This window comes from Alternaria arbusti, assembly GCF_024043155.1.
Source record: "Alternaria arbusti strain BMP 1465 chromosome Unknown scaffold_11, whole genome shotgun sequence".
Classification (NCBI taxonomy): domain Eukaryota; kingdom Fungi; phylum Ascomycota; class Dothideomycetes; order Pleosporales; family Pleosporaceae; genus Alternaria; species Alternaria arbusti.
In genome coordinates this window covers 565164-592779 of record NW_026249951.1, presented here as the reverse complement: position 1 = coordinate 592779, position 27616 = coordinate 565164, and the positions used below count along the sequence as shown (strand labels likewise).

At 52.7% G+C, this 27616-nt stretch overlaps 9 protein-coding genes across 9 annotated transcripts; 5 read left to right on the top strand and 4 right to left on the bottom strand.

Moving 5' to 3' along the window:
• Window positions 1-370: 370 nt before the first annotated feature.
• Window positions 371-1065, top strand: J4E86_007830 (uncharacterized protein; the record flags this gene model as incomplete). Its single annotated transcript, XM_051448345.1, has 2 exons — window positions 371-419; window positions 503-1065. The coding sequence occupies 2 exons, from the start codon at window positions 371-373 to the stop codon at window positions 1063-1065; spliced, it is 612 nt and encodes a 203-aa protein (XP_051300612.1).
• A 671-nt stretch (window positions 1066-1736) lies between these two features.
• Window positions 1737-3173, top strand: J4E86_007829 (uncharacterized protein; the record flags this gene model as incomplete). The annotated part of the gene is made up of 3 exons (XM_051448344.1): window positions 1737-2118; window positions 2175-2964; window positions 3020-3173. The coding sequence occupies 3 exons, from the start codon at window positions 1737-1739 to the stop codon at window positions 3171-3173; spliced, it is 1326 nt and encodes a 441-aa protein (XP_051300611.1).
• A 153-nt stretch (window positions 3174-3326) lies between these two features.
• Window positions 3327-4403, bottom strand: J4E86_007828 (uncharacterized protein; the record flags this gene model as incomplete). Its single annotated transcript, XM_051448343.1, has 2 exons — window positions 3327-3764; window positions 3849-4403. The coding sequence occupies 2 exons, from the start codon at window positions 4401-4403 to the stop codon at window positions 3327-3329; spliced, it is 993 nt and encodes a 330-aa protein (XP_051300610.1).
• Window positions 4404-4889: 486 nt separating this feature from the next.
• J4E86_007827 (uncharacterized protein) lies at window positions 4890-6076 on the bottom strand (the record flags this gene model as incomplete). Its single annotated transcript, XM_051448342.1, has 2 exons — window positions 4890-5818; window positions 5869-6076. The coding sequence occupies 2 exons, from the start codon at window positions 6074-6076 to the stop codon at window positions 4890-4892; spliced, it is 1137 nt and encodes a 378-aa protein (XP_051300609.1).
• Window positions 6077-6597: 521 nt separating this feature from the next.
• On the top strand, window positions 6598-7188 carry J4E86_007826 (uncharacterized protein; the record flags this gene model as incomplete). Its single annotated transcript, XM_051448341.1, has 2 exons — window positions 6598-6735; window positions 6799-7188. 2 exons carry the CDS (start codon window positions 6598-6600, stop codon window positions 7186-7188), a joined length of 528 nt encoding a protein of 175 aa, XP_051300608.1.
• Window positions 7189-7782: 594 nt separating this feature from the next.
• On the bottom strand, window positions 7783-9066 carry J4E86_007825 (uncharacterized protein; the record flags this gene model as incomplete). The annotated part of the gene is made up of 5 exons (XM_051448340.1): window positions 7783-8012; window positions 8096-8532; window positions 8600-8685; window positions 8738-8897; window positions 8948-9066. The coding sequence occupies 5 exons, from the start codon at window positions 9064-9066 to the stop codon at window positions 7783-7785; spliced, it is 1032 nt and encodes a 343-aa protein (XP_051300607.1).
• Window positions 9067-14170: 5104 nt separating this feature from the next.
• Window positions 14171-16707, top strand: J4E86_007824 (uncharacterized protein; the record flags this gene model as incomplete). The annotated part of the gene is made up of 2 exons (XM_051448339.1): window positions 14171-14246; window positions 14291-16707. The coding sequence occupies 2 exons, from the start codon at window positions 14171-14173 to the stop codon at window positions 16705-16707; spliced, it is 2493 nt and encodes an 830-aa protein (XP_051300606.1).
• Window positions 16708-17762: 1055 nt separating this feature from the next.
• Window positions 17763-18509, top strand: J4E86_007823 (uncharacterized protein; the record flags this gene model as incomplete). Its single annotated transcript, XM_051448338.1, has 1 exon — window positions 17763-18509. One exon carries the CDS (start codon window positions 17763-17765, stop codon window positions 18507-18509), a length of 747 nt encoding a protein of 248 aa, XP_051300605.1.
• Window positions 18510-21730: 3221 nt separating this feature from the next.
• Window positions 21731-26984, bottom strand: J4E86_007822 (uncharacterized protein; the record flags this gene model as incomplete). The annotated part of the gene is made up of 4 exons (XM_051448337.1): window positions 21731-23104; window positions 23155-23356; window positions 23425-26721; window positions 26773-26984. 4 exons carry the CDS (start codon window positions 26982-26984, stop codon window positions 21731-21733), a joined length of 5085 nt encoding a protein of 1694 aa, XP_051300604.1.
• Between the last annotated feature and the right edge of the window lie 632 nt (window positions 26985-27616).

Sequence of the window (27616 nt, the reverse complement as noted above, 5' to 3'; positions counted from 1 at the left end):
CCACGGCCGCCCACCGAATGTCGCGTGAGGGCGTGGGTGGCTGTCACATGCCAAGGCAGCCGTCTGCAGGCAAGCATCGTCGGTGCGTGGTGAACCCTCGCGGGGTCGCTTCCGAAAAGTGGGAGAGCTCTGTTTCACTGTGCATTCTCTCACAACCACTCGCAGTTCCTTTGATTACCCATGTGGTGAGAATTCGCTTCGAGTCTCGTCCACGGTCTTACCTTCTTAAAGAGGTTACCTCCAACTGCGAATCTCGCGACGCGGCAGAAACCAGCCAGATAAGCTTGCGCCCGCTCTCCTCTCCTCTCACTGTGATTTCTCGATCAACCGCAAACCCCAGACGAGTTCGCGCTCCCCAGAATTCTTCACAATGGCTCCAGGCGCAGCAAACAACTTTGCGCAATTCATGGTGGTAGGACGTAAGTGCACCCCTCCATGCTGCCTCCGCCCACATCCACAACACTTGATTGCGCTCCCATTGCACCTGCTGACGAACCCGCAGCAACATGTTTTTTCCTCGGCATCATGTTTGCGCAACTCCCATACGACTACAATGTACTATGGACCATGCCCGCCGACCGATCAGCCTACTTCGACATCCTTGAATCGCACATCAAGTTCCTCTATGCCTCGCCTCCCATCGTATCGCGCATCCTCAACCTAGCCATCGGCACCGGCCTCCTCGGCTTCCTCATCAAGCTCTTCAAGCCCAACCAAGCCAACATGCTCTTCGATGGCGCATCGCTTGTACTCTACATGGCTGGTATCACCGTCTACCTGACCAACATCGTCAAGGGGTTCAGGGTCGTGACAGCGGGTATCTATGGTGACGTGAACAAGGCGGCGCCGGGTGAGATCACGGACGAAGATATGGGAGACTACATCTCGAGGGAGGACACGTTGAGGGTTTTTGCGGCTAGTAATACAATCCTGGCGCTGGTGCTCGTGGGTGTGCTGGTACTGCAGGCCGGGCAGTGGTACGCCAAGAGGGCTGAGGAGAAGGAGATCGAGGAGTTTGAACGCAAGGCTGCGGAGGCCAAGGGCGCTGGGAAGAAGAAGCAGTAGAAAACAAACTCGCTGCTCATGAGTGGGCTTTGGGGTAGCGCTTTCGCATCTCAAGGAACTCAATTTGGGTCAAGTAGGCTCTCAGCTTTTCTTCTCTTCTGTCATGTGTAGTTATCAAGAGTTGGGATCGGTTCGTGGTATACGAAACGAGTTGTGTAGGAACAATTGGGTACATAACATTCTTCGTGAGATGCACTTGTTCATGACTTAATATCTTTCAGGTTCCTCTATGTGCTTAGTATCAACCGCTATTCCCTTGATACATACGAATCCTGCCCGTCTCCACGATCGATTCAATCCTACCATCTGAACTCACCTCAGAAAGCGTCAGCGGTGTATATTCGGTTTGGTAGCGCTTTCCTGTTTGGCACAACTTAACAACAATAACAACTCTCACCTGCCTGACCTCTCTTTCTCCCCTGCCAACCTCATCTACATCCTTCACAACGACTGGCACCTCTTGTTTCGACATACCGCGACATTTCAGCTTGATTGGGGATATGTTGACCGATGGCTAGTGCTACTCACTTCACCGATTGACAGATACGCACACGGTCGCACCTTCTCACCGCTCACGGGAGGACTTACGCCGAGCAAGCAAGAGGTAGTTGCGGCCATTGAACTTCATGAATTCTTCATCTACGTTACGTCAGGGGAAAGCATTACCAACCATGTCGCGGCACCAGGCAGCTTCCGCTCGCGGACGCAAACAGACCGGGACCAGGACCAGGATGGAACACCGAGATCGAGCTGCTGCGGCCTCAACAAACGGTCTGCTCAACCGCCAATTCGCCAGCATTACGGACGTGCTCGTCAAAGCAAGTCAGCGTCGCAACGCTGAACTACAAGAGCTACAGCAGAGGCGTTCGAGGCCAGTACCCATCCCATCAACACCAAAAGCTGCACCAGAGCTTCCTGTCACCCCCGAGCCTGAGCTATCACAGGGCAGCGATTCTTGTGACGATCGTCCCGAGCTTGAACAAGCTTACAAAAGTGACGAGAACACTGCGAGTGACGAGCCAATGGCGGCTGCTTCTGTTGAAGGATCATCAGGTAAGCATTTAGGCATCAACTAATCGCTCAACTCAGCCCGACTAACCAACAAATAGACATGCAACAGACACAGGTTCACCTGCGCGGCGGCTACTTATCGGACCGTGCCGAGAATCCCAAGATGATGCTCGCGGAGCTCGATTCGTCGCTGCGACAGCGTTCAGACATTGGTAATAAGGAGAAGCTTGATGGTGACTATGATCTATCACGAATGCTGGCAGATATGAAGCGGGATCTGTTCTCGTCAAAGGATACTGTGGTTGTACGCGACAACAGTCTGAAGGCCACGGGCGCAGACCTCAGTTTGAACAAGGAAGACGAATTGTCAGCTTTGGCCGAGCGTCTAGGCGTCGACATTGGCGAAGACGATATCATGGAGAACAAGGAAGCCATGCCTGCCGAATCAGGTGAAGAGAAGCAAATCCCTGACACAAACTGTTCCAATGATGAAGACGATAATCTCGAGACTCTCCTCGCGAAGATGAACGCTATGTTCTCTCCACCCTCCAACATGACCCCCGACAGCTCTCGCAGAACCGCCCAGGCCGTATCTGTTGTCGACAAGACACTAGCCTCTCCACAAGACACAACTGCGATACTCGAGCCGAAAGGCATACAACGTCCAGATATGAATGAGTCTGAGGCCAAGAAAGAGAGGGAAGACATGGTGAAGAGGGAGAACGAGAAGCTTGACGCCACCATCAAGTACGTCCTGGAAGAGGAAGAGAAATATCACGCGATCGAGGAGAAGAAAATTCTACCAAACCGTTTGATCGTCACCAATCTCGCTGCTAGCGTAGACGAGGAAGCCATCCGCATACTCTTTATCGAGTACAGATGGGACATGTAAGTCATACACTATACACGTCAGTGAATGCATGCGCTAACTAGAGTTCGCTAGTCGCAACATCACCATCCTTCCCGAACGCGAGCCGGTCAAGAGGACTAGAACGGCATATATCGACATAGACAGCAGGAAGGAGGCGATTCGTGCGTCTTATGAGGTGGGAAGCATCTACGGATTGATTGTGAAGATCAAGTTGGCGGTGGAGTAGAGAGGGATGAAGGCTAACATGCTTGTATGTGGACTACGAGATATCGGGCAATAGTGTATTGTATCTGTGAAAATACTTTTTGAGTAACTACTTAACAAGGAATACTCATCCGGTCTGTATCAAGCAGTACCTTTTCCATGAAAGCGTGTAGCCTCAGACTCCCTTGTCGCTCGCCAGTGCCTTCTCCAGCTCACGATCAGCGCTTAACTCCTTCTCAGCTCCCTCAATCACACCCCCCAGTCCTTTGGCACAGGCCTCCAACTGCGCCTTCTCCACCTCGTCAAGCTGAACTGGCATGGCTTTGATGATACCCTTTCGACCAACTACTGCTGGCATTGACAAGCAGCAGCCCAGCTCAGGCTGGTAGAAGGACAAGGGCCGAACGGATCGTGAGTCGAATAATATATACTTGCAGATACCAGCCGCGATGTTTCCGATGCCGTAGCTTGTGCAACCCTTCGCCGCGATGATCGCGCCAGCTGCTCCACGAGTATGAGCCGATATTTGGTCCTTGAACTCCTGAGACATCGTGTCTGGCGGAAGAGCAAGAGCAAGTGGTGTTGTGCCGATAGTAGCGCTGGACCACGCAATCTGTATCTTGTATCAGCATGCCTATCTCTCCTGTCTCGTCACCCTCTCCTCTCGCCGCAAAGCAACCAGGGAAACTGTACTCACAAACTGACTATCCCCATGCTCCCCCAACACATAAGCATCAATACTACTCGGCGCCACCCCCGCCCTCTCACTCAGCACGCCCCTCAACCTCGCAGAATCCAAACTCGTCCCCGTCCCCAACACCTGACTCTCGGGCAAACCCGACAACCGCCTCGCAAAATACGTCAGGATATCCACTGGATTCGCCACAAGCAGTAAGATCGTGTGCGGACTGATCGGCGCCATGGCACTGAATATGCTCTCTAGAATGTGCAGGTTACGGGATAAGAGGGATAAGCGTGATTCTCCTGGCTTCTGCTTTGCGCCGGCGGTTATGACGACGATGTCTGCTCGGCCGGCGTCGGCGTGCGTTCCGGCGCGCACGCGGACAGAGGTGCCGCCGCGGTAGGTGGCGTCGTTTAGATCGCGGACTTGGGCTTCCAGGAGCGTGGTTTTGGGGTCTACGAGGATTACCTCTGAGCAGATGGGTTGTAGGATGAGGGTGTAGGCTAGGGTGGAGCCGACGTCGCCGCAGCCGAGGATGGCGATTGTGGTTTTTAGTTTGGGGGATGCCATTGCGTTGTTATGGTATGTTGGTTCTTGTGTTTGTGTGAGTAGGTAGTTGCACTGTCGAGGTGTTTGTGTGGTAGAAGAAGTTAGGTGGTGAGAGGCGCGGAATCTGAGTGAGTTGTAGGACTAATAGTGAGGGGCTGTGGAGATTCCATCGCTTGAGGATATATATATACTCTACTCATCCATGTGTCTTGGAAGTCGCATGTTGTGTTACGTTGCCAAGGCCTGGGCTGCTGAGAAGTGGTGTGATCTGGGGTGGAGCTCAGCCACTCACCACCCGCCTCATCGCGCAAACACGTGTTGGCAGCATCATACTAACAATGCTTTCACGGGCCGTTTTCGTGTCATATCTTACTGTGCCCAAAATCGGATGCATACCCCCCGACGTATATACTATCTTTTGTACTCAGAACAGTTCAGTTTCAAGGTCGGCGGTCAGGAGCTCCAGGTCCAACCTCCTTCGCAGTGGTGAAGGCAGACGTGTACATATTAAGCCCACTGTTCATGCAGCTCATCCTCCAGGGGCAGCATCGTCTTTTGCAGTTCCTTCGACACCTTGTCAGCCTCCTCCCAGACACGAAGAAGGTTCCGTCCTGCGATCTTTGCAGCATCTTCATCGCTTATGCCCTGCCTCAGCAATTCGGCGATAAGGTCAGGGAACTTAGATACGTCCTCTAACCCCTCAGGAGTGGTCTCAATGCCATCATAATCTGTGCCAATACCAACGTGATCATACCCAATTAACTCTCCAATGTGTCTAATATGACGTACGACGTGCGCTAGGGTGTTGTTCTCTGGGACGAAATCTGGGAAGGAATTTGGTGTTTTCGAAGCCTTGCAGGATACAAAGTCTGGATTAAAGTTGACCATGACGACAGAATTGCGCTGCTTGACGAGCTGAAGTATATCGTCGGGAACGTTTCGCGGATGCGGGCAGATTGCGTATGCGGAGCTGTGGCTGAAGATTGGTGGCGCGATACTGCCGTTCCAGTTTCCGTCACCTCGACCGATGAGTACGTCGCGCATGGTGTCTTGACTCACGTGCGCTAGATCTACTAGCATTCCTAGGCGGTTCATCTCCTTGACGAGGTCGCGACCTGCGGGACTGAGACCTTTCCAATAGGGTTTCGCAATGCGCGCGCTCCAGTCGGATCCCGTCTCGATTGCTGCATCGGCATACTTGTTGTGGCAGTTCCATGTCAGAGTCGCGTATCTGACTCCAAGCTGGTAGTAAAGTCGCAGAGTAGAGACCGAGTTGCCGATTTGGTGCAACCCTTCGATAGCTGCTGGAGCAATGAAACCACCGTTTTCAAATGTCTTGATGGCTTCCGCGCTGTTCCGGGATGGAGTGAAGTATTTTGGGTACTGTTGCCCTAGGCGGTTGAATAGATCTAGCTGGCCGAGAGTTGCTTTCACGACTGCATACATTAGTATTGATCCAATGCTCTGTCGAGTTAGATTGCCTTACTATTGTGATATCTTTCGTCAGCAAAGTTCGTCTCGTCGCCTAATGGACAGAGCCAGAAGGCACTCCAGAAGGCACCACCTTGATGTCCCTTTTCGAGGCGAGGGATATCCACATGCTGCGCTAGTCCGCCGTTCTCGAACTTGTCTGCGAAATCGCTACCGGATTCATTGTAAATATGGTTGTTGTATTTGCCCCGGATGAAGATCATGAGATCGTTATGGCCATCTCTTGGGTAGTCAGCATGTGGCCCTGCGTTTCACGTCCGTACGGCTGACCAATGAGTGGATTTTCTTGCAGTATCTTGACCGCTCTCTCTTCAACTGTCAATAGCTTTCCACATGTGTGCTTGTGGCCTGGAAACAACGTTCGGATCTCTGTGAACCAAATGGTCGACGCGATAAGGAAGAGGACTACGAGGAAGATAACGTCATCAAACTTGCACAGGCGCCGTCTCGAGGACCGGCGCTGGATTGGCGCAAGCTTTTGGCTGGTAGGGAGGTCGCCCGCCTTCTCCATTTCCAGTTTCAAAATAGGAGATGCAGGTGAAAAGAAACATGGTGCCAGGTTGAGCTGTTGTCATCCAGGTAGATCGGTCTTGGCAGGAGGGCGCGGACGGTTTAGGCGTTTGGTCCGAAACACCACGCGACGCGAACCTCAGAAACATTACGGCCACGAACACCTCAACCTCACATCTGCCATTTTCTCCCTCGCAGCCCATAGTCCACAAGTATGGCGATAATATCAGCAAACACCATGATACGCAGTATCGCACTGTTTCACCTCACACTTGCAGTCGTCCTGCTGCGGAATCCCGCCCTGATATCGAACCAAAGCGTCATTCTCCTGCTAGGAGAGTCAATGCAGCTTGTACGTACTGCAATACTTCTGCTGATTACTGAAGTCTTGTCTGAAGTCACTAACACACCTCAGCCAACACCCCGCGACTTCAACAAGCCCTCGGCCGCAACAGCTTTCGTAGCCATCCTCTTCGCCTTCATCGGCTTCTCCGACCTGACGGCCCTCTCCCTACACGAAGACGTTTTCGACCAATTCTGGGGTCTCCAAGCACCCATGCGCCTCCTCTTCCTTTTCGGCCTCACCTCATACTGCTACGTCTTCAAAGAAGGTGGCATGTTCGCACCCAGGGGCATGGACTTCAGAATGCACGCTGGCGCTGGTCTGAACAACAGCTTCATTTTCACTTGGGGCTTCATGGAGGTTTCGGCGTGGTTCTGGGTGTTTACCACGTTGAGGGAAGAGAGGACGGAGAGGGCGAAGAAGGTTGCCGAGAAGGAGGCTCGGGAGAAGGATACACTGTGAGGCAGCTTTGAAGAGTCAGGATACGTTTCAGAGATGCTTGAATTTGGATGGCAGGCAACTGATTCGCTTGCAGAGTTCAAAGTCCTGTGCGGTGGTACAGATTAGGGGGACTGAAACTGCCATACCACGCCTCTGAAGCCGGCAGTGATCAACCCCGTCGGCAGAGAACAACACCTCCCTACACACAAGACGAGAGCACAGCGATGGATGCTCAGCAGAAGACAACATGCCAATTTACAGGTCAGAAACACAACTGAGCTAGTCTGCCTACTGTCAGTGGGTGCCCGCACCGAGGACAGCGTACGGACATGCGAACTTGTTGCTTCGTCAGTTGTGCTTCGATTCCATCATAGCCAATTCTGGATCATCGAATGCGTGTTCGGTCAGATATGTCGCCCAACGAAATGAAAGCCCGTCTGAATCATCGATGCTGCCATTCCCAGCTGGTCCTGCGACGTGACTGGACCGGGAAGCCCTTCCTCCAGACCCCAATGCATGCATGACATGGATTAAAGCGTCCTGCAAGGCGAGTGCACCAGTTCAACACTACTGGAAAGCGAAGCAACCCGTGCGGAAGAACTGGATTGAGCCTATCTAATACGTGTAGCAGAGCGTCCCTCCTTCTGTATTTAACAGGTCCTTGAGCGTGGCATTCCCTGCTAACAAGCCAATATTAATGGTAAAGTCCAAAGTAACGTTCTTGCCGCTGTAATCAAAAGGCGTAATAGGCCCACCGACTTGATTGAGACGCGTCTCGAGATCTTTCTGTTGCCATTCCCAAAAGATGCGGTCAATGTTGCCATGATGGAGGTAGAAGAGTGGGTCTGCCATGTGTCAGCATTTTTCCTAGTGGTATGTCTATGTGGCAGATGGGTATTGTCAGAAAGAATGAGAACCAGGCACTCACCACCAGGGCTCTCCGCCGCGTTTCCCATGGTACCCAGAATGCCACCGATACCAAAGTGGCCACTGGCATGAATGTTGGGAGGATCAAAGCTTCGCTGCTTCTCAACTGTCCTTGCAATACTCGTGTAATCCGGTTGTGCCAGGACTTCGTCGACCAGTCGTTTGTCTGCCATTCGATTGACGATCCACGGAACAAAGTCTCGTTTCAAGCAGTGTGGAGTGGGCACGTTCACTGTGAAGTGGGGAGGCGCGAATGGCCCGTTCATTACACATCCTCCACCGTTGTTGCCTGTAATGTTCAAGGGATTTTGGGCAGGAGTAGCTGCGACGGGATAGCCGTTGCCACCAAAACCTGTGTCTGGATTGAAGATTTCTGAATCAAACGGACGGGTGGATGATTCGTTATGCGGTTCGGCATCTAGAGACCAATCCCAGTATCTGCACATTGGTCAGATTGAAAGCTATTGATGTCATGAGGATACGTTTGAAATGGGTAGCAACTTACGGTTGGCCTCCAGTATATCCGCATTCATCCCTCAGTGCCTTTTCGTAGGTTGCCGTGAAGTAACGGTGCCATAGAAGGAAGTGACCCTGAAAGTATCAGCGCGCAAGATCGAACCTGGGCCAATAGGGCTCAACGTACAACCCAATGGATCTGAGGCTTCTGGAGCATGTGAACAGCTTGATGATCATCGAATCGGTTTACGGCTCCTTCAATGCCGGATTTGGCCTTTGTATGTGACAAACACAGAACGGCATCGATGTAGGATTTCTTCTGTGGTTCTGACAATTGTCTCCTATAACTGAAGCATCAGTAACGTATTCGGCATCGTACAGCTTTTGATGATCTTACCATTCCACCCTCTTGGGTGGATTTTTGCACGAACCCAAATCACTAGTCGCAGGTAACGCTGCAGCTGCAGACCATTGTGTCAAGCTTAACCCGACAGGGAGGAGTTCGAGAAGACGCATGACGATCGAGCCGAAGATCCAATGCTGAAACGTAAATGACGGGAGGAACTGTCACACGTGCGATGCCTTCGAAAACAGAAACGTTCTGCAGGATCTACAGTGCCTAGGTACCGAAGAGCTCTCTCGTACACCTACAGCGAAGTAGGCACCTGAATAGCTGATGAAGGTTGACGATTAACAACATCCATCTATCTTATACAAAGGCTCCGCGATCTGGCTGTCGGCAGCCGATCTGGAATTGCGCAACCAGATCGCCTAAAGTCTTTTTGGACCTTTCTCCCGCGGTTGCATGGGAGACATTGTTGAGTATGGCAGGGACAACTGCCGATGATCCATACCTGATGCAGGCGAGACTGAACCTAGGAACCCATAACATCGGTGTACTCTTTACCTGGAAGACGCGCAGGCGCAATATCTGAACCGTTCTGCTAAGTTTGATCTTACAATGCGCAGCCTTGGCTTTACCAGGCGTAATCTCGTAGCCCGTTGCTTGGGTACGTGTAAATTGTTGCTGACACATTTGCCTTGGCTAGCTACCTGGGTTTACATACAGTAAGACAATTCCATGCGATGCACGCCATCTACGGGTACTTGTATCCTGCGCTGGGGTCCTGTTACTGGCTTTGCCCATCTGGAGGACCCCGGCGTACGGGGCGAGTGGCCCGCAAAGCCCGGGAGACATCCGGAGGCTCATTCGAACCTGGCTTGCCACCTCCGTAGTCAGAGAGGTTGTGTGTGGTAGATCGTTACGGAGTGTCCGGCATAGATGCGCTTACAGGGATGGTGAGATTGCGCAGCCGCAGCGTGTTGCCAGGGTTTTTCGGTACTGTTTCTTGATCCGTGTCAGGACGGACATCACGCAGCGTGATCTTCCGACCACGCGAAGGACGCAAGGACGCCGCTCTCTCTTCTTTCAGCGTTGCGCGCCTGAACTCCGACACACGGGCATGAATCGAGTTCTTCTCACTGTTTCCCCGGTGGCTAAATCATCAGTTTTGGTGGATGGCCGCCCTGACGCAACAGTACTGGAGCATCACCGTTTCTGGTCGGCCACAAGCCATTTAGTGATGCTTGCATCGGACTTTGACATACATATGTATAGTGAAGGATTCCGTCTATGCGTTCGACGGAGCACGTTTTAGCTCTCGAATATACTCAGGTACATGCCATCTGCCTTGCATTACAACGGCCATTCCTGCCCTACTGTATGTAGGCCATTGCCCAGGTATGATCGGGCCGAATCTTAGTGCAGATCATGAATCTAGGCAGCCGATGTTCCTGATTACGACTGGAGTTCTAGTCCTGCTATCAACAATTGCCGTAGCTCTGAGGCGAGTACCTGCAGCATTGGCGACATCCTTGGGTAGTAAGACACCGTTTGCTAACACCTACGCAGGCTTTACTGTCGCATCTTTCGCATCCGCAATGTTGGACTCGACGACTACTTCATGGTTGCAGCCCTTCTTGTCACGATTGGCATGGCGATTATGAATGGGTTTCATATCAGCTGGGGCACTGGGTATGGTTCGATGGTTGCAAGCGTATGTGCGTCGCTGACTACGACAGACAACATTTGAAGTACTTGGATGTGCCCTCTATGCGGATTCCCACACTCAAGCATTTCTATTTCTACCAATTAGTGTATCCTGTGGCACTGTTCTTTGTCAAGGCTAGTATATTGGCGTTGTACCATCGTATCTTTGAGCGGTTACAATTCCGGTACAAAGTGTGGTCTGTAGCTGCATTTGTCACGATCTACACAATTGTGGTTGTCTTCGTCAGTGTGAGTTCGTTACTCTGCTTCATCTGGAAATAATACTAATTCCTACAGGCTTTCGAGTGTAGACCCAAGCCATCACAAGCATGGTCACCTACGTTCCCAAAGGGATGCAACAATTTGCGAGCTACCTACTTGGCACTTGGAGGCATCAATATCCTTACTGATATCACAATCTTTCTACTACCCTTTAAACCCTTTTGGAAGCTACAGCTAGATTCGAAGCGGCGATTTGCGCTCTTTGGCGTCTTCGGGGTTGGAGGCATCGCCGTCGTTGCGTCAATAGTAAGGGTTTATGCACTATGGCTGTACAATGTCACCAGAGATATATCGTACGATTCGATATTTGTGAGTAGCTTCCAATGTGGCCCTGCTCGTCGAGATGCTGACCGTAACTCAGATTCTTCTTCTATCACAGATCGAAGTAAACGTCGCTATCATCTCCGCCTCGGTTCCAGCCTTACGGCCACTTCTCTGCAACACTTCTCTAGACTTTAGTCAGCCGGAAGCGTATGGTAGCGGCTATCGACGTACAGTCAGCAGCGGATCTACCATCAATGGCCGAAGTGATCGCAATCTGATCGAGTCTAGCGGTCAAATTTCGCTTCTCTCGATGGAGAGGTGTAGGCCGGTGATAGAACGGAAAACCTCATGCGGAAGAGGAGTGGATGGAACGAGCGAGGATTCGGATCAAAAGGACGATGGTATCACGAGGACAACGGAGACAACGATAGAATTTGAGCAGTTGCCTACCGACACCCTCCCACCCAGCAGGCGTTGGATGACTACAAGGCATTTGAATGGTACACGGTAGAAAAATGACATGTGACACACTACACAGTATAACGAATTTGACTTGTAGGATCATGGGAACGTTCACTATCAACCAATTGACCACTCGTCTAAGCTTCAGACTTGACTTGAAGACCTCTTCCCACATTACACGCGCCAGAAAGATCGCATCAAGCAACGAGGCAAAGTGACGCATCCTAAAACCACAATCGCTCTGTGTTCTGAACTTCCGCATAACAAAGACTCATTATTCCACGCCACAGCTCCCTCGTGGTACCATGCTCAAAGAAGAAGCATCAGCATGCCGGGAGCTAGTCCAAGAGCCCCGATCGTAAATAAGAACATCTCCCCAAAGCCTGAGGCACTTCCAACGCGAAGGTTGGCAGCAGCGCCGGAAAATTCTGCTGGAGTGGAGGTACTAGGCGATGCACTAATGGTAGTTGATGTAGCGGCTTCCGAGGAAGTTGCATCTTCTGAAGATGTGGTCGCCCTTGATGATGACGAGGCAATCCTAGACGTTGATGCAGGGGCCAAAGTCGAACTCGGTAGTGGTGTTGCCTCAACCGTAGGCGTCTCTGACTGTGTCTCTAGAGCAACGCTGATCGAGGCACTGATAGATTCGGCCGCAGAATTGGCGGCGCCCACATCCGATGCTGTCAGCGAGAAGGTGGTGTAGTACGTCGTTTCCGTGGATGTGATCTCGTAGGTAGCCTCGAAGTAATAGTAGTAGTAATAGGTATAGTAGTATGTCAAAGAGTAGGTGTACCACGAGTAGTCGACAACAACAGGATCTGGGATTGAGGTTGCGGATGGTGCTGGTGTAATGGAAGCAGAGGGTGGATCGCTTTGGTCAATGCGAGGAACTTCAGAGTATCCGTCAGGGCAGGTCTCGCCGGGTAGATGATAGTAGTCGCCTGTGCAGCATGTACCAGTAGGTGGGATGCATGGGAGATCGCCTGATAGTATTAGTCTCGGGTATGGCTCAATTGGAAAGGGTATTCACCAGGGCATACTGGAATCCATCCAGGTGAGTTGCACTCTTGAAGCTGACGAGGAGAAACGCCAGGCGCTTCCTTGAGAGGTCCCGCTTTGCCAGCGAATACGGAGTACGAGAAAGCGCTCAACAGCACTAGCGAATGAATGAGCATGATTGCTAATAAGAAACCGACTCTTTATGCAAACAAGAAATGATGATGATGATGAGTGAGATGGCTGTTGAGGTCCGCTGGTGAAACAACAGAATAGCCCTCTCAGCCTTCAGCAACCCCAGACTTTATACCACCATGCCGCCAAAAGAGCAGTAAACATAGCCTACCTGACAGCCTGCCTGGCAGCCTTCCGTGATCGCAGATGTCAGCTCTTCATCTCCACTGCTGCGGTTGTGCAATATCATGCTTGGCGACATGTCGTTGTTCCAGGAACTTCGCCAATAGGCCTTATTACGGCACGCCACGAGAGTGAAGTGTACAACGCCTCAACAATCCCATTGGCGGCCCATGGACGATGCGAGAAATGCGAGGAAACACGTGAAGTGTACCTGGGGGCCGAAATCGGATTGGCCAATCAGCTATGATCTTGGTCGCTACACAATATTGAAAATAGTGCTGTAGGTCGTATAAACCTTCAGCCGCAGTCTCTAGACGGTGAAGATGTCCCTTGTGCAGACCGGAAAGTTTGGGTCAAGCAAGTATGCCTTGCGCCAAGGTGGTTGCAGAGCTCTTGCTGCGGCGAGGCGTGTACCTAGGTACTGTCACAAGCAGCCTACAATGACCACCATCTGAGCTTCCTTGATTTAGAGGACGGCATGATCTGCACAACTGCTCCAGTAGGATCGTTGGTAATTCTTCACTTTATGGTTTGTTAGGACGCGCTCGTCGATGCGCGCCCACAGTGAGCCACGGGGGTTCAAGGCGAGGTCGCGGTGTGCATCATGTTGATAGCGTGAGGTAGCCAGATAGACCGCTGCTCCAAGTCGCACATGCATTCTGCTCAAATGCTGAAGAGCGTGAGCTCGTGATGCGAGATCTGCCGAGGAGATAGCAGAAGATGATCAGACTTGGATCTGGCACGCAATAGTCGTGGTGCTGGCATGAAGATGATCGCATACGAACTCATAGCCGATGCATTGCCTGGCGTCCGATGATCCTGTGTGTCGCATTCCTGAGGGCGCGCAAGTCGTATGGCTTCCCGTGTTAACGATCGGGGGCTGCAGCAGAGCTGTGAGTAGAGAGAAAAGAAAAAGAAGATAGACCTGAAAGAGATGACTAAGCTTTGCGATGAGACGTGGATGTGAAAGTCGATGGCTCATGTGATGGCGTTCTCCGAGCGATCGGGGCCGGCCGCGTATCTCCAGTCTTGCAGGGTCCAAGGTCACGACCCGACCGTTCGCCATCGCGTGTCCCCCACTTTCGCAAACACAACGCCTGCTTGCGACCAGATGGGTTTCTTCGCAAACTCTCCTACTTCTCTCTTCGCTCCAGGCGGATACGGCTGACGAGTCCCGCTTGTCCGATGCCACGCAACACAACAAGCACCATGGGCGAGGCAGCACATGCAAGCTACAACAATGCCATCGAAGAGCTGCGCGTTAAGGAGTACCCCATGCTGCAGGGTAAGTCGGTAGAGTATCCTCGTGGGCCTATGCTTACTTATCAGACACGACGTACCTGGACCATGCCGGCACCACGCTCTACTCCAAATCGCTGATCGAGCGCTTCTCGGCCGACATGATCGCGAACCTCTACGGCAACCCCCATTCCGCCTCCAATGCCTCCCAACTGACGACGCGGCGCATCGAAGATGTGCGGCTGCGCCTCTTACAAATGTTCAACGCCGACCCCCAAGAGTTCGACGTCGTCTTTGTTGCCAACGCCACTGCTGGGATCAAGCTGGTCATGGATGCATTCCGGGATCACGACGAAGGATTCTGGTACGGCTATCACAGGGACGCGCATACGAGTCTGATAGGGGTACGCGAGGCAGCGAAGGAGCATCGATGTTTCGCTTCGGATGGCGAGGTCAATGACTGGATTGACGCCCAAGACACTGGAGTTGGGTCGCCACAGCTGTTTGCATATCCAGCGCAGTCCAACATGAACGGGCGTCGCCTGCCGTTGGACTGGTCACACCGCATGCGTACGGGCAAAAGAAAGCGTGTCTACACCCTGTTGGATGCTGCGGCACTTGTCTCAACGTCGCCTCTTGACCTCGGGAATCCTGACGAGGCCCCCGACTTTACGGTATTGAGCCTGTACAAGATGTTTGGCTTTCCCGACCTGGGCGCCTTGATAGTCAGGCAAGCATCAGCATCGGTTTTCGACAAGCGACGCTACTTCGGTGGCGGCACAGTCGAAATGGTCGTGTGCTTGAAAGAGCAATGGCACGCCAAGAAGGCGGACGCATTACATGAAAGGTTGGAAGACGGCACTCTTCCGATACATAGTATCATAGCGCTTGATAGTGCCATGGCCGTCCACAGGGAGCTCTACACCTCATTGGACAGGATTTCGAGCCACACCACCTATCTCGCCCGGCAGCTGTACGAGAGACTTTCGTCGTTACGGCACGGGAATGGCGAAGACGTCTGCCACGTGTACAATGACCCAGCCTCCAACTATGGAGATTCGCTTACCCAGGGCCCGGTTGTTGCGTTCAATCTTCGCAACCAATGCGGAGGCTGGGTGAGCAATGCAGAGGTGGAGAAGTTGGCTGCAATCAAGAACATCCAACTCAGGACCGGCGGACTCTGCAATCCCGGTGGTGTTGCCTCATCGCTAGGATTGGCACCGTGGGAGATGCGAGAGAATTTTTCTGCCGGGCAGCGGTGCGGTAACGATAATGATATCCTGCGTGCGAAGCCGACCGGCATGATACGCGTCAGCTTTGGAGCGATGAGTACCCTATCGGATGTGGACAAGTTTGTTGGCTTCGTGCGCGAATTCTTCGTTCAGGAACGCCAGCTGGTGGACACGTCTCCAATGATGTCTCCTGCTGTAGAGCCACCAACTCAAAGTCGCTTGCACGTGGAGAGCCTATCTGTCTACCCTATCAAGAGTTGTGCGGGGTTCAGCGTACCGCCCGGTAGTGCATGGGAGGTGCGCCCAGAGGGTCTTGCGTGGGATCGCGAGTGGTGTTTGGTTCATCAGGGCACCGGAGCCGCACTGAGTCAAAAGCGCTACCCAAAGATGGCTCTCATACGTCCCAGTATCGACCTCGAGAAAGGACTTCTACGGGTGAGCTTAGTAGGCGCTCTGCAGAACACAACCGATATGCATGAGATCACTGTGCCTCTCTCCGCGGATCCACGAATGTTCACGGACGGAGGTGTATACAAAGACGCAAGAGCCAAGGTCTGCGGAGATTCTATCGAAGCAAAGACCTATAGGTCGAGCGACGTATCGGCATTCTTTACGCGGGCTCTTGGGGTGGCCTGTCACCTTGCACGCTTCCCTGCTGCTAGCAACGGGAGCGCCACCTCAAGACACTCCAAAGCGCATCTGCAAAAGTACCAGAAGGCGGGCGCTATGCGAGTACCCGGCGCTTTCCCAGAAACGGTTCCCATTACGCCCGGCGCGTGCGTTTCGAAGCCAATCTTACTAGCAAATGAGAGTCCCATCCTTACTATATCACGATCGAGCCTCAACCGCCTTAATGAATTGATCAAGGCAGAGGGCGGTAAAGCGGCGCAAGCAGAGGTGTTCAGAGCCAACATCGTGGTTGCGGAGAACCCAGCGTACCCGCCTGGGCTGGAAGACCCGTATGCGGAAGACGACTGGCGCTACCTCCAGATTGGCCATCAGTACTTTGAGATGCTAGGAGCGTGTCGCAGATGCCAAATGGTCTGCATTGACCAGCAAACCGCCGAAAGAAACCAGGAACCCTTTGTAACGCTCTCCAAAACACGACGTTTTGATGGTCGCGTATACTTTGGCGAGCATACCTGTCATGTACCCTGGGACGATGTGCCATCCCCTCTAAGGCATAACCCCACCATCACGGTCGGCGATGCAGTAAGCCCTATTAGAGAGGATGAGATACACCAGAACAGCCACCTGCAGGCCCTCGTAGGTTGAGCCACCCAGGCCGCCCAAGGACCAACTCTCTACCCTTGTTGGTACGCGACATAGCTGAGTATGCTTCGAGGCCACACGGCCGCAGCTTTCGCGCGTGGCTTCAGATGGTATACAGCAGGAGACGGTAATTGGCCAGGTAGCTATGTACAGTGTAACAGAGATTAGACGGGCGGGTCGCCGAGCACACGGCCATGGAGCAGTTGAGACGTTGATGTAGGCAACGTGATAGGCATACGCAACTCATGGGAAGGCCCATGTGTAAGCGCTGGTAGTGATGTTTCAACGGCGAACCAGAGTCAGGTGTCTGGTACGTAAGAAAGGTGGCAGATGGCATGAGACGGAAGCGCGCGCGCCCTCCGAAGCAACATAGACAGAGACAGCGGCTGCAAGCAAGACATAAAATCGTCTAATGCTCCCACGAGATGAGACGCACAGCTTGCACACAGCTTCAATTTGTTTCCAGCAACATCGTTCATGAGGCACATTCCCTTGCTTGCTACTTTGCCTTGATCTGACGCCAACGTCTCATCAGCTCGTCTCAGAATCTCTTACCGGGCAAACTACCAGGTCGCCACGTTCAGCTTCAGATTACGAGCTTGCCTCCCGCACATCGACACCGCACATCACACACCCGAAAGCTACGGGGCGAATCAGGCGCGCTTTCAGGCCGGTCAGAGTCTCGAGACCTGCAGGGGCTGAACAAATCACACATCTTGTTTCAGCGTTGGGCAGCGAATCGAATCCCTGTGGAGGTGTTCGCCAGTGCACGGGGCTGCATATCCTAGTCCTCGGCGCTTAGAGAACGCTGGGACGCTTCGCGCCCAAAATAACCGGACACGACCCATACAGCGGCCAACAACAACAGCGCATCCGCGCCAAGCTAGTGTCATAGTACATACAATAAACACTCTCGTCCCCAGGCGCCAAACGGTACCTGTCTGCCTGCCTCGCTCTCTCACCCCTCCACTTTGCTGTGGAAGAAGGCATAGCACAGCTTGCAGTAATACCGACCAGGATCCAAGTCATTCGTTCACCACCACGGTATATTCAACACCATGGCTGCCACCGACTCCAAGCCGACGCTGTCTACACTCAAGACGCCCATGTCTGCCACCTACCCCTCGGAACTCAGGTCGCCCATGATAACCTCAGCAACCACTCCCATCTTTGCCAACATCAAGCGGGAGGATTCGGATCTCAAGACACCCATCACGCCACCAACAGCCTACCTGGAATTCCTCAAGAACTTGTCACCTGTTCTCTCAAGCCCAATGTCCACTGGTACCAGCTCCAAGTTCGTCTTCGGTGACAGTCGCCCCACCTCAGTAACATCATCGGCCTCCAGTGCGTCCTTCACATCGACATCAGCCCCAGTAGACAAGGACAAGGACTCGCCAGCAACTTCAAGATCCAGCAGCTGCAGCAGGTGCGACACCACCAAGGACGAGCCACCAATGTCTGCACCACCAACCAAGCTCCAGACCGTCACTATCCCACCACCATCACCCTTCACGCGGCCCCATTCAGCGCGGACACCCCGCCTTTACATCCCCCAATCACCCTATTCGCCCGCTGCAGTACGGTCACCAGCAAGCGCAAAGTCCATCCAATCACCATTTTCTGCCGTCTCCTCGCCCAAAACCTGGGATGCGGATAAGAAGACTGGCCGGTCAAGGCGCGTTAGCGTGCGCGAAGTCGTTACACGGACAGTGACATATAGTCGCACACCAGTCGACGCGAAAGCTCCACAGTTTCCGCAAATTGACCCCGCACCCCGCGGCAAGAGGAGGAAGGTCGAGTAGAGATGCGCCATCGTTGCGCAAACTACCGCTTCAGAACTGGCCCCAGCATGGGCACCCGCCTAGTGCTACACCACGATACTCTTCCAAGCTCTGCCCTGGTGCATACCGTAACGCTTTGAATTCCCATTCGCCAAACGTCTACTATTTTACATTATACACGACTTACAACCATCCAACCCGGCCACTTCAACTAATATCTCGGGTCCAGGCGATCCGAATCGCAACCATTATCTTCAACCATCATCATCCAACATCAATCACGACCGCGACATACCAAACCATCACACCATGAACACCTCTCCCACTTTCCCTATGTTTACTACCCCACATCAATAGGGAGCGACGTTATGGCCACGTCACTTCCCTCTCACGACCCTGTCACGGCGGAAAACATGTCTTCGGCGTTGGGGCTTCACCATTACATTTTACCACATTTTACTAGCGGATACCAATATACAGCGGGCGGGAATGCGCCGGCGCTGTTTGATTGGCTAAGCGAGTACGGAGATTACCTCTTCAATCTACTCGAGAGAGGCGACCAAAGGACGATGCACGCACGCGCGCGCACGCACGCAAGGTTTCCTACTTGCCATGTGGGTGCGTTGCATGCAGGTTTTACTGGTACTGCAGGTGTGTGGACATCTGGAACGCGCCCTTGTGGTGATAGGGTGGGCGGTAAAAGACACGAAAACAATAGCTCTTGCCGCCGTACTCGATTCACCTTGGGCGAAGCTAGCGAGGTCAGATGAGTGGCTTCTCCACTTGCAGTTCCAGGTTTCCCAAGTCGCTGCAGTATCAGTACTAGCCCAGAGAGAGAAAGAGAGCGAGAGAAATGAAACATGATAACCTACTATTCAAACGATGTTCTCTTGTGCACAATACTACATGTTGATCTCGATTGATTTTCGCGGCGGAACTAACTACGATGGGGTATGCAAAGGTATACTACACAAGATCCCTACACATAGAACCACACACCGCTCGGTCACGCCGGCCGGTGAGAGAGAGGGAATCAATCGAACGAGCCTCCTCTGGTGGTCGGTCTGCCATTTGCTGTTTTGGCAGACCGCCTTGTGACGCGGACACGCATACCCGCCGTAAGAAGCCAATATTTCCCCAGATAACGCATGGCAATCTATATGCGCTTAGTCTGCCCAATCAACCTCCACTGGACGTTAGCCACCCTCGATGTAACAGGCCACGACCTTCCACCTTTCAATATTCTTCTTTTCTTCTTTTTTTTCACCTCGGCAGGAGCATGCAAACCACCTCGCCAATCATACATGTATGCTGACGGACATGTCAATATCCGCCCCCCAGTGTTCTTGTGGTGGTGCTGCGCAACTACAGTAAACAGGGCGGAAAAGGGCGCACGGTACGCTACCCGTTTGCCGCGTAGGTATGCAACGCAGCTGTCATGTCATGTCATGAGGGAAAAAAGCAAGCAAAGAAAGCTCAGGCCCAAAGTTTCCCAAGGCTGCGTAACCTTCCCGCTTCTTCTAGCTCGGTATGGCGAGTTGGCCAGTGAAAAGGACGAGATGGGGTGCGCAGGGATGCCACAGGGGTGGGGTGGGCGCTTAACCAGGGCTGTGGAGACGGGTGGCGCTAGGTGGGCTTGGGGTCGCCGATTGCTCACGTTTGATCATGTGAAGGTGGGCAGGAATGGGGATGCGGATGAGGTTGCGGATGGAGCTATTGAGGTTCGCTAGGGTGGTATTTGGAGGTTGGAGTTGAGGCGGTGGAGGTAAATTGGAGAGTAGGTGTTTCTTGTTGATGAGGTAAGTGGGTGCTGCGCGTCCAAATAGATCAACGCACACACACACCAGCCACACGGGAGCAACGTTGATGATCGGAAAGGTAGCAGTAATCCCTCGCGGAGCAGCACGCCGCCAACCATGCTCTCACATCTATTTTCCATCTCCCCAATTTCCGTTCTTTCAGATACTTGGTTTCATGACCCCTCGTGTCAATGAATCCTTCCATACGCGACAGCACTGAATATACAGCCGGAACAGCGCCGAGCCGCGTCTCTTGCGCATAATCTTCCCTTTCGCTTTCGAACAAGACAAGCCCACATCCCCAGCGGCACCTGCCCATTCCACACTGCCGCGGCTCAGAAATAGCAGAGAGGCGGTCTACGCCGTACGCGCTCCAGCGCGCTTGCTCTGACTCATGAGAAGTCGTGCCGCAAGAAGGCTCAGTCATCGGTGTGCCTTCATCCCCAGCGGCGTTGCGGCACAGAAGACCAGAGCGAAGGCCTTGGATGTGTCAGACGCGCTTAAATGGGTTCCCAAGTCCATGGCTGAGGGGCGATGGATGTGGTGATTACCACGCCTTGTAGGCCGTTGGTCCCTTTGTGAATGAGGCACGGCGTCGTAGTGTGGTATTGGATTTGGAAACCAACTCTCCAGGGTTCAGATGGGAACCTTCGGGTATGGCTACCTGCCCGGAGACTTTTCTTGCATATCTGCCTGGACAATCTAAACGGAGAAGACCGCTGCAACAGGCCTGTGTTATAATCTCCACGCTTGTCATGTCAACCTGCGATCAACACTCATAGCAGGGCGATGGGCGTCATGCATATCAATCACATAGCCTCCTCGTTGTGCATGCAAGCGGGAGGACTATCAAACCTGCCGTTGGAACTCAATCGTTATGCTTGCATGGAGATCGCTCCATCGTCATTTTATGGACTGTGCCTCGTGCTTGCAGATCGTTTCTTGCAGAGCTAGTACCAAGATGGAGCCCGGCACATAGGGCTGGAAATTTGGCATCTCGCGAGAAACGAACGCCTGATGCTGCGGGTCGAGATCAGGCGGCCGAGTGGAGGCGATGAGCTGCGCCTCGGCTGACTGAAGCGAAGGAAGAGGGCGGTTTATAGATCATGGGTTGTGATGCACGGTTTCTGTCTCTCGTACGTAAGTGGTGGGATGTTGGGCTGATACCGCGTTGGATTCCGATGACTGTGAGACAATGTCTGATGCTCGGAGTAAAGGACTGTACCCCGAGTGAGAAGGAGTCCAAGGGAAAGTGCTATGCCTGTTGAAGCCCACAGGCTTCGAGCGACTAGGACAGAAAGATCGCCAAAACGTACAGCTCGATGCAAGATGACATGACATCAAGGATGAAAGAGCCAAAGTTCAGAGTCTACTATACTACTATGAATACACGTGAAGTCGAAAGACGATCAAAAGTCCCATTTACGGAGCGTCGACCATGTCCTACATGCTCAAGTGCCCTATGAGCTTCTCCAACACCCCAGCAACAACCTTCTCGTTCTTGCCTTCCTGCCTTTTATTCTCCCTTGTCGCAACCTTCTCCAACTGCTTGGCCACATCCTTGTTCTCTTCAGCCTGCCAATACGATTCCGAGCGTTCTACAAACCGTACGAAAGCTTCTAGCACAACTTCTTTCCCTTCCCAGCTCTTACCACTAAGAGCCTTGTCTAGTACAGGCCAGATGACCTTCGCAGTAACGGGCTCGATCTTTTCGCTACCGACGGCGTTGGTGATTTGCAAGACACAGTCAGCAATGGTCTTGGCGGCTGTGTGTTTGATGGCCCACTGCCTGCTTTCTAGGTGTGTTTCAGAGAGAGCGAGAATTTCTTTGAGGTAAAGAGAGACGGTGCGGGAACCTGCGACATGATCATCCCATGTCTCTGTGAAGCTCTTGCGTACTTGCTCTTCCGAGTCGTGCTTAGCCAGGAAGATGAATGGAAGCAGGTCTGACGCGAACGATGTGAAGCGGTCGGTAGCGTATGATGAGATGGCACGCATGATATCCGCGGCGAGTAGGCGGTTCCTGTCGCTGTTTTCTTCAGACTCAAAGTACAGCTTGTGTACGAAGGTGACGGTGGCAATGATCTGCTTATCCGAAGCGAGGCGTGCAAGATAGCCAGCTGCAGCTGCATACGAGGAGCTGACGGTTTCATTGCGGTCGTGTATCTGCTTCTGAATCAACTTGAGGAAGCCGTCGGCGTATGGGTTGAACAAGAAGCGATGTCGTGTAGCCAGAGTGACCAGGACCCTCGAACATCCAACCTTTGACGGCAAACCAACTGCGTTTTTCATCGCAGCCTCAATGCGGGGCACGAGAGCTGCCATGGTGTCTGCATCTGCAAGGTCAAGGCAGCGCTCCACAGATTCGGTCAATGGTGATGAGCGCACGTTTGCAAGTCGCATGTCGTCTATCTTTTGCTCCGTGAGGTTGTACTTGCTGGCGTTGAGATGTACGTAGTTGATGGCTTCGGGCTCTAAGCTACTGAGCAGTCCGAGCAGACGTTCCACGAGCTCCGGAACGTGGGGATTAAGTGTTTTGGCGTTGCTCTTCTTGACAATCTGAAGCAAGGTGTGCACTGAGAACATACGGACCTCTTCAGCCGAAGACTCCAAGCCACTGGTGGAGAAGAGGAAGGGTATGACACGTTCGAGCTGGATGGTTGCGGATTTGTTTGACGCATCACCGGCTTCGAGGGAACGAGTGAGTATGCCAGTGAGGACACGGGCGAGAGATGCTGCTGCGACGCGGACGGTTTCCTTGATGTCATCGAGAACCTTGAACGTCTTTCCCCAGATCGCGTCAAGATATTTCTCGTACTATTCGAAGTTATCAGTATGCTTATTGTGTTGTACTGCGATTTCCTTACCTTTTCAATGCTTCGTCCTTGTACGAGGTCCGCGATAGCTGCGCAAGAAGCCTGACGAACGCGCCACTCCTTCGTGAGTATGCTGACTAGAAGATCGTCCATTATTGCGTCAAAATGTTTGTCGATAGTCGCCGAGGAGTCCTTGACGAGCGCGTTCCAAATGTCGTTCATCGAGCGTTGCACATTCGTGTTTGGATCGAACCTGAGTCCATGTTAGAATATGATGTCGTCAAAATGTTCAGTAGGTGTCTACTAGGTCAGCGAACATACCGATATCGATAGAGCTTCGGGTAAAGCTTGGGGTTTTGGGCCAGATATCCGTCGACACTTGAATCGGAGAAGATGTTACTCAGGCCAAAGCGACCAAAAGCGGCTCTGCTTGACCAGATGGAATTATTCGATGCCATTGACATGAAACGGTATACCAAACTTGAATCTCCAACCTCAGCTGCCAGGTTCAGAATGTCCTTGTAAGTCGTGATGGACCCGTCTCCAGTGGGCAGCGCACCAGGCTCGAATAGCTGAGTATCGTCCGTAACAGTACCAGCCATCTTGGACTTGTTGTCCGAGAAAGAGCCTACTAGATCGCGGACGAGGTCATCTTTGAGTTGGCGATCACCCTTCTCATACACCAACCCTAGTCCTCGCGAAGCTGCTTCCTGAACAACCTCATCACGATCAGAGAGACAATTCTTAAACGCTACCTGGCATTGGCCAAGGTAACTCTGCATCTCGGGCTTGTGACCACAGTACTGTAGGAGACACAGTAACCATATCACTGAAGCTTTCTTCAATGAGGGTTTGGTCTGCACGCAACCCTTCAACGTCTTTTCCAAAACTGCCCCAAGCGTCTTCTCACGCTTAGGTCCAGATGGTGTCTGTAGGGGCGCATCCCATGGGTCTTGCGGTTGGTTGGGATGTAGAATGTCGAGTTCGGAAGTCAGAGCCTTCGAGTCCCAGCCACTAGCGAAGCAGCTTAGAGCTTCACCAACTGAAAAGTGTACTTCCGGCTGACGGACCTCATGTAGCTCATATAGCTTGTCACCGATGGCCTTGTATTCTATAGCTTCCTCAGCTTCGGCTCCAGTCTCCTCTGTGATCATGGATAGATGGCCTAAAGCCATGATGGCACTGGTCGTGCCTGTCTTGGCGGAATCATATATTTGTTCGGCAATGTCTTCGACCTTTGCGTACTTGGACAGCAACGAGGGGGTGATAACGTAGAACAGACTGAGTTGATCGATGCAAGAGAAGGCTGCACCCTTCAAAGTCGCGTCCCGAGAGTCCTTCATGATCTCTACTACTGATTGTAACAGTTGTTGAATGGGGTGATCATCAGTTATCGTTGCAGATGCTGCTCCACTTCTCCAGAACGCTCTGCTGTAATAGTAGCCAAGCGCTAATATGATGCCGCTTATCTGATTGATATCAGCACCGACAGCCGACTTCCAAGTGCTGAGCTTGTCGAAAAAGACTACTTGAGCGGACTGAAGAGCGTCTTGATCAATGCTATCGTGCGATGCTAGCAAGCCATACGCGTGGGCGGCGGCGAGTCGCCGCCCAGTGTTGTTAGCTATGATAGAGGGCTGCAAAGCGCGGAAGTCTCGGACAACGTTGGCTTGAACCCAGTGCTGCTGCGGTAGTAAAGATAGCATTCGCACGAAAGAAGTGCCAATGTCGCCAATGTCACTAACATCGTCTTTTGTGAGTCTGTCAAAACTGGCTCGTAATATCACTGCAAGCGATCGAGCGTGGGCTTTGTCTGCCGCATATGCACGGAACGCTTGCCGAGCGCGCATGTCCGTAGTCATCTGGGCATCAAGCTTCCTGTCCCAATCTTCCGGAATTTCTTCACCCATCTCTTTGTCATGTAGCGCAGAATGCATCGCGACGCTAGAACAGAAGCTGATGACAATCGGTAGAGCTCCAGGGTATTGCTGGTAGAAGTGTTGTATCTGAACAAGAGCATCCTCTGACTCGTCGATATCCATCGCGTCTTCATCCTGCCCTTGCTGAACGATAATAAAGTTGACCAGCTTGTCGAAGTCCGGAAAGACCAATGTGCTTTGTTCGCGTTCGCCGGGTGGGGTATTGGACATTCTGAACCAGTATGGATCGAGACCACGTCGTCCTTCCTCTATGACCTCATGCCTTTCGGAAGCCCCTCCACTGACAGCGAGAATGTCGATCCATCGCGCCAGCACATCCTCATACGGAAGACAGCGGTTTGCAAATCGTGTCGCAACATAACGTGTGCTTCTTGTAAACCGATCTGAAGCTGGCGTGTTATGTTGATCTACAGACGCGTATCTAAGTAGTATCTGCCGGAACCTGGGCATGACAGAAGGATCGAAAGGTTTCGAAAATGCGCCGAGTACTGAAGATAAGGCTTCCTCTATACTGACAGCTACATCCTTTCCTGCGGAATCCTCACGGAGAGATCGAAACAAAAACTCTAACAAGTCCAGGGACGGTTCTAGGAGTATCTTTTCGGGGGCAGCCTTCGCCAACAGTCCGATGGTCTCATAGCCATAGCCTCGTAGCTCCATGTCTTGGTCATGATCTGGAGTTGGCCAGCCTTGATCTTGGATGAAGGCCCTCAGGTTGCCTACCAGACTTTCAGCAACCTGGGAAAGGTCGGAGGACTGTCCACGACGTGCAACGAAGTTGACTAGTGAGAAGATGGCTGAGCGAAACTTGGAAGCTTCCCTCCCTGCTGTCTTGTTTGTCGCATTCAGTTCTGGTGAGAGAAGGCCTTCTTCAACGAGCCTCGCTATTTGCCGTGGGTATGCAGTGCACCTGACAGATCTTGACAAGACGTTGAGTATCCTGATTTGTAGTGGTGTCTTTACGGGCAACGATCCAGTCGTCAAGCTCGAGCCAAAGTAGAGTTCGAACAGAGCTTCCACAACTTCTGGTTGTTCAAAATCCTTGGATAGCATTACACGTTTCAGAGTGTCCTCGCCAACCTCTGATATCCGGGAGTTGGTATCTGCAGATGCGAATAGTGCTGGCAAGAACTTTTCATCTTCCTTGAACAGCCCACTTGCCATGAAGCGCGTGACCAGGGCTTTTGTTTCAGTCAGATTTAGGCCTGCATCGGAGGTGGGATCCCAGGCATCTGGCTTGCCCTGGAGCGTCAAAAACTTGTAGTCTTCGACAGATAAACCCGGACAACGCAACGTGGCTTGGGCCTGAGGGTTACTCTCTCGCACGATGCTTAGCATGAGTAGTTTCCCAAACCATTTTGAGAGGAAGGCTGCATCGTCATCGGAAAGGCCCAAAGTTGACCTCAGCTCATCGTCCTCCTTGCTGCCGCGGAGGGGCAGTTTGAAATGGACCAGAAGACGTAGAATGAGATGTAGCAGCTGAGAAGCATGCTGTTCCGACTTTTCAAAGTCTTTGGCGATGCCTTGCAGCAGGATGGGAAGAAGCTCCAGTCGTTCGGCGACTGTAAGCCGCGATATGCCTTGCTGAATGTAAAGGATGTCGAAATGGCGTATGAGAGAGATGTCGGGATTCTCTTTATACTGCTTTAGAAGAGCACTCACAGGGAGCTTGATGTCTCTGCGATGTTATGTTAGTGCAACACTTTGTCGGGCGAGGGTGAAAGCGTACTGTGACTTTATGCGGGTGTTGATGTGTTGGCAGATGGAGATGACCTTATTCCGCACAGCAACGCTATCTGAGCCGAGTTTGAGGAGTAGTGGAGAGAGATAGACTTTGAGCAAGTCCTCAAGCTTCTTCTCGGAGCTAGCAAGCGCAATGCGCATCTCGACTTTGCCCACCAGAGCAAGCTCTTTGGCTTCGGGGGTTTGTTCTGACGCCATGGCGCGATGTGATGTGATGGGACTATCGTATGAGGGTGCTGGTCAACAAACGCGAGTCTTATGGTAGGCGCAGCAGGCAGACGCGGATGGCGTGGCTCATGGGCGGCAGGAGGACTGGATGACCAAGCGATGCAGCGTCGTAGTGTACTGGGCCTCTCCGTCCGTGATTGCCACATGTGGTGTCGGACATTCACAGCGACAGGGGTGGGCGCACGGGTACCGGGATGACGCAGTCGCACCTGCCTGCAACAATCGCATCGCGTCTTCGACGTGCTTCTGCCCACGTCGACGCCTGCTGCCTCTCTGCCACTCCTACAACACCGCCTGGCTAGCAATTCGCCCCCCTCCTAGCCCGTCCCATTGCCTTCGACCACCACCCCGCCGTGTACCCGCCAGCACGCCGGAGCCGCGCCTGTCACAAGCCGTCGACCGCACCTGCAATCACACTGGCACTCGACGCCCATAGCTCGCACTGTGTAGCCCCCTCACCGCCTCACAAACCATCGCCCTACCCTGTGCACGCACCTCGATAGCCCTTGTCGGACGTTGATGGGTACTTAACTGCCCCACCACGGTTCTCTCTCGACTGCAGTCGCGACCGCCACACACAATTCTCGACACACGCCCGACCA